This window comes from Diaphorina citri, unplaced genomic scaffold (genome assembly GCF_000475195.1).
Source record: "Diaphorina citri unplaced genomic scaffold, Diaci psyllid genome assembly version 1.1 scaffold1102, whole genome shotgun sequence".
Lineage (NCBI taxonomy): Eukaryota > Metazoa > Arthropoda > Insecta > Hemiptera > Psyllidae > Diaphorina > Diaphorina citri.
The window spans coordinates 29674-35866 of NW_007378531.1; the positions used below are offsets into that span (position 1 = coordinate 29674).

The 6193-nt window shown below is 39.5% G+C and overlaps 1 protein-coding gene across 1 annotated transcript; it reads right to left on the minus strand.

The window, feature by feature from the left end:
* Nucleotides 1-2088: 2088 nt before the first annotated feature.
* Nucleotides 2089-4192, minus strand: LOC103514220 (membrane-bound alkaline phosphatase-like). Its single transcript, XM_026827254.1, has 3 exons — nucleotides 3839-4192; nucleotides 3021-3161; nucleotides 2089-2494 (listed from the first exon to the last, which is right to left on the minus strand). Exons 1-3 carry the CDS (start codon nucleotides 4092-4094, stop codon nucleotides 2223-2225), a joined length of 669 nt encoding a protein of 222 aa, XP_026683055.1. The 5' UTR covers nucleotides 4095-4192; the 3' UTR covers nucleotides 2089-2222.
* Between the last annotated feature and the right edge of the window lie 2001 nt (nucleotides 4193-6193).

The following is a 6193-nucleotide window of genomic DNA, read 5'->3' on the forward strand; positions in this document are numbered from 1 at the left end:
CCTTATCGAAATTTTCTCGTAGTATTTCTTGGGTTTCTTCTTCATATTGCTTCTTTTTATCCTCTTTCCATTTCATTTTGTAGTAGGTACTTTTATTCATATCTCTTTCTTCTTTATCTTCTTCTTCTTCTTCTTGATTCCAGTCTACCTGTAATTGGAGTGTAATCGGGAAATGATCAGACCCAGTGATTCCGTGCTCTACATTCATACAGAGCACTTTGGTTATACCTGTTAGGTTGCAGTATACAAGGTCGATCACACTACTTCCTTGCTCAGAAACATGTGTGAGTTCTCCTGTCTCATCCCCCTTCACTCTTCCATTTAGCAATACTAAACCGAGTTCCTCCATGGTCAGTTGAATCATTCTCCCCCTCGAGTTTGACACTTTGTCTCTAGAATTTCTTATATTTGTTATGCAACCACTAACTTCTGTAATATCGTCCTCGAGGTAACTTAATTCTCCAACTCTTCCATTGAGATCTCCTCCCACTATAATGTTTGGATATTCTGTATTTTCCGTGCAGGTGTTTATTTCCTGAGTTATCTCTTCCATCACTTGATTGATATTTAAATCTGGTTTCAGATACAAATTTACAACAACGAATGTTTCGTCTCCAATTCTCGCTTCTGATATTATCCATTTGCTGTTTAGTTTCATTCCTTTGAATTTCAGTGTTTTCCTAAAAAGAGTCATTATTCCACCACTTGCTCTTCCAAAGACTTTGGTCTTTTCTGCTTCTACATATAATTTATTATAATCATCTTTAATCCAATGTGGTAAGTGTGGTTCTCCTTTTATCCATGTTTCCGTTAGGCATATAATATCATGGGATTTGATTTTTTCTTGCTCTTCATTATCCAAGTCTATGAAATTAGCAAATCCATTAATATTCCAGAATATAATTTTTCCATGATTCTTTAGTTGCTATATTTGTGGTGCATTACTTAGTATTTCTGCTCTATCTCCAAGTACATCATCTATCTCCTCAGTTTCTTCTGTACCCACATTCATGTCATCGTCTGATATGCTGACCGTGCTACCTTTTCTTTCATAATTCACAAAGCTATCAAGTTTACTTTGGTAGGAGCTTGATGTGGACAGAAAAACTATTAGTTCTTATTAGTTTTTCTTAGTTTTTTTTTAGTTTTTCTTGTAGTTTTTCTCAAATCATTAATTTATTGAGTAAATTCTATATTCACCTGGATAGGTAGCTAGCAAATAATTATGTACAGTAGAATTAAATGCAAACAGGTAATTATTAAAAATATAATTAAAATAAATATAAAATAAAATGAAAATTAAAAAGACAATTGAGATTCGACAAGAATGTAGTAGTATGAATATTTATTTGTAATTAATGTTGTACATTTTTACAAAGGTTGGCATTATAAGAACATTATAAGAAGAAAAATTACAGGTGAGCTTTCGAAAATACTCGGATTCCCATCATCAGACCAAAATTGCGAGATTCCTTTATTCCCTGAGGGGTTTAAAAACCCGTAATGCTGGGTAATCTGGATATCAGTAATTTTGTTTGATAGGAGGGTACTAAACTTGTTCACGTTCAGTAGTCACAAGGTATAACTTATAACTGACATGTGACATTTTTAACTGATCAGTTGAAACTTAGGTAAAACTGTCAGTTCTAACTAAGCTAATGACATAAAATAAATATACAAACCACAGTCGATATAAGAGAATTTTTTCTGGCCCAAGGTAATCAATTTACCTCTATATAAGAGAATTCTCTACCTCGTACTTCTATGTAAGAGAATTATCTACCTCGTACCTCTATGTAAGAGAATCGAGAATCCCCTTACCTCGGACCTCTATGTAAGAAAATTTTTCCAAAAGTCACATTATAAGAGAAACTGGATTTAGTGGAAATAGGCGATACAGCCGAACCTAGATATAAGAGAATTCAGAGGACCTCTTATATCCAGGTTAACCTGGATATAAGAGGTCCTCTGAATTCTCTTATATCTAGGTTCGGCTGTATCGCCTATCCTATCATGTTTTTAGACCAAGCTACTCGTAATATGGCAACATTTTGCTTAGACTGACCATAACTCGATCTATGTTCACATTGTTCACTATGGCACTGGCACCAGTTTGGTATGAATTATGGCTGACCACAACCAACCCGATCTATGTTCAGTTATACTGTATTACTGGTTCATTCATGCATGGTTCATGACGCACGCGTCACACAAGGCGCACATCAGCGTCTCTGCGTCAGAAACACCACGGCCACGCTCAGCAGCATCAGGACCGCATGCGTCTCATGCGTCGAAACTCCCCCTGACGCACCGGCCAATTTTGAGTTGGGTCCGACGCGCGACGCGAAGCCCATGGCGATCGGAATGAAGTTCTGCTCGTAGGACCCGGTGAATAGATGAGACCAGGGTCCTCGCGCGTAGACCATGACGTCATCACCTCCGTGCGTTTCGTCCTTGGCGGGCACCAGGGCGGGGTAGTGGAACGAGGCGTCCCCTGGTGGCGGAAAAGAGAAGTAGAGTTATATGTTGGCAATCCGGAGGTAGGTAGTATGCCTCTCATCAGATGGGCGAGAAGAGACACAATATTTCCCATTTAGGTGCTGGTAACCCGTAGAAGTATTTGCAATCTAAAAACGAGTACAAAAGCAACGTCCGTGGCCGAGTAGGTATCACACTAGGCTTGCACGCAGGAGGTTCGATTTCGATTCCCGGTGGGGCCGAGGTTTTTTTCCGGCTCTGTGCTTGGAGTAGCTACTTCAACCGAGTAGCGACCAGTGGCGGTATTACCAGTGTAAAAAAATTATTGAAAATATTGAAATTGATTGCAAAGGAGGCGCTTAGTGATGTTGTGATATCCACAAAAGTTGTGAAAAAGCTCTGCTTTACCACAAAGAATTTGAGAGAAAACGAGTAAATTTTTTTTGTCGATGTTGGGAATCGAACCCAGGATCTTCTGCATGGCAAGCAAGTGCATTAGAACTGGACTAACCGTGCCCTAAACTAAGTTAGGGTAAACTTACCAAATCCGGCTTCCATTGTGACGGTCGGCATCTGACATGTACTGGACGTTGCATTATAAACTGGAGCCCTGGCAGCTGGACCATTGGCATAACTCAGTGTAGGGTAGGGGTTCCCATTGAGGTCCTTCTGGTCGGCCGCACCTGAGGATTTGTAAAAAGTTATAATTTGTTATAAAGATACTTGTTAAGGTGCCAGTAAGTACACTGAAGACTTTTTCGTGGGACCAATCTCTGCGGGGTCTACCAAGTTCTTAGAGTTTCGCGAGACCCAAGTCTAACGACAAAGTCTTCTCTACAGTGTAGGCCTTTAGACTACCGAAGAGACTAACTCCTCTTCTTTTTCTTCGCCTTTTCCCGTGTACAGACAGGGTCGGCGTTTTTCATCAGCCTCTCAATCAGCCCTAACGAGGGTCATTGCTTTGGGCTGCCATTTGGTTTTGGCTACAAATTTTACGAGTGGATGCCCTTCGCACTCAACCTTTGCTATTTCTTTGGCGAGGGAAATTCAGGCTTGTATACTCCCTGTTTAAAGTCCTCCAGCCAGACTAACTGCCTAAGAGACTAACTGAATGGGTAAAAGGCAGAGCGGAGAGTTATATCTATATCGTTGGAAAGAGTGCGAAAAGATCTACTTTGTATATTGGTTGCAAACTTCACTTCAGTGTTGTATTGAAATGAGAGCAAAAACAAAATGGCTATCTCCATTTAAGTATTTAGTCCTAAACTTTGACTCCATTTATCTCAAAACTCTTTTTTTTTTAACTTAGTCCGCTCTGCCTCTTAGCCATTCTATAAATATATAAAAATTATAATCTTACCCAGTATATCATTATTTCGTTTGGAATATCCGCTGATCATCATGGTATGCGCGTGATCTGCTGTCACCACAATCAACGTGTCCTTCTCACTCGTCAGATTCACCGCAACACTCACCGCTTTCGCCAGCTCCACCGTTTCGTCCAACGCATAACGCGGTGTGTTGTTGTGGTGTGCGGTATCTATATGCCCGCCCTCAACGAAGAGGAAATACCCCTTCTGCTCCTTCTCGAGGAGCCGAATGGCGGTTCGGGTCATCTCGGCGAGAGTCGGCTGCGACGCGGGCGCTCCGAGATTGTAGTGGAGGTGATCGGAAGCGAACAGACCTGAGGAGGAAGGGGGGACAACTGGTTAATAGGTTTGAATTACATTAGGATAGGTTTGAATTAGTATTAGGATAGGTTTGCATTAGTATTAGGTTAGGTTTGAATTTTAACCTCGTTATTACAATATTTTGCTCTCTGCATTTTGAAATCTCCAGAGGTTCACCGGCATGGAAATTATCGATGTCAAATTAGTTTAACCCTTCGGTCCCATAAGTTCCGTAACCAAAATATTCCTTAACCATAATCGTTTAATTAACCCTCTCATGCACATCCCGACATAGAAGTTTGCCAGCCTAGTCAGCTTGGAGGGTAGCGCGTCTGCCTTGTAAGTGCTAGGGCGCGGGTGCGACGCTCGCCTGGGGCGGGTTTTATCCTAAAAGGATAAGGTTCGTTCTCGGAACGGCATAGTAAATCATATAAATATAAACAGCCCTAGTATAAGTTCTAGGTAGGTATGCAATATGCATCACATATCCAAACTATGTACCTAGCAGTGAAAGATTGTTAATATTTAAAAAAAGTTTCTGCTAATTTGGGTTGGAAAATTCAAAGTTAAATCCTTCGGGATACTAATATTTTCAGACAGGAAGGTGGATCAAATTTGTGGCGCTTTTTTCACGACCCCTGGAGAATTTGGGACGGATTGTATTCGAGTTGATGGAGGAAATGTTCGGACATAATTATGATAGTATGACGTCTTTTCAGGTATGGTCTCACGAAGTCGAGTTTTTTCGGGATTAATTTCAACCAGCTGGGTTAGTTATAAACTGATTAAAACGGAAATAATAATAATAATAATAATAATAATAATAATAATAATAATAATGGTGGTGCAAATTTTGTCCAGAAAACCATAAAGCCAAAAAACAAAAATAACTGTTTTTTGGGGATTTTTTCACATTTTCTCACACAAATGAGCTCTGATCTTGAAATTTGTCGCGACGACCTATGAACTCAAAGCGAGAAAGTTTTAGATAACACTTCAGTCGTTATTTTAAGACCGGTTTTAGCGTCACCTATGTTAAGCTACGCCGTGCGAGGCCAATAAATGGATGGGTGACTTAAACCTTATATTGGGAATAAAGGGAGAACGGGCTCTAGTCTTGATTTTAAATCATTACACGAATATAAAATCTAAAAATCAAATCAAGAATAATAATAAACTGAATATTAAACAAATTAGGTAGGTACTACTGATCGAATAAACTACGGGCTAAATAATTCCCGGAGGGACGGGCCCAGCTTGTTCCTCCTTTTCTACATTTACTTCTTCTCGAAGAGAAAAATAAACTCTCTCCCCACGATTATTAAACATCACAGAGTTTCTCCAGTGTTTATTGTTGTGTTTTTCTCGCTAGGGGATTCGGTGGGTATTTTCCTTTTGAAATTTCTGCTCCTTAGAGTAGGAAGGTAATACTTGGTCTTTGAGTCTTTCATTTTCCCTCATTTCCCGTGAGATTATCTTGGAAGGACGATATAAGGGAACACGAGGGAATTGGAATTTCTCTCTTTTTTTTTCTTTTAAGAGGTTTGACAGAGGGAACTGTAACTGCTATGGTATTATCGTCCCCAAATCGAAGAGAGAAGGAAGACAGGATAGGAGAAAGCCAGCCGTTCCGAGAACGAACATTATCCCATCAGGATAAAACTGACTTTCTTTCACTGACATTTTTTGGACCTATGGACATGTGATTTATTTGCTCAAATGTTGTAATGTATTTCCAATATGCGGTACCAAGCTACCAAATGTCTGACTTACCTCCTCATATTCACTAGAAGTCCCTACAATCAGACTTGAAATTTTCTCCAACCAAGTGTCTGCCTTATTCACTCAAATGTCCCTACAATCAGCCCTGTAATACACCTCTACCAATCTCCTCATTACTTTTGCCTCAGTCCCTGGGGTGGGTTCAAAGTATTTTATATCAATACATCAGCGTTCTTTTTTTTTATTTCACTTCTTTTTTAAATTAATTTTTCCTTTTCCAAATATTTACTTTGAGATATTAATTGATTTTACTTTTCAAAGGC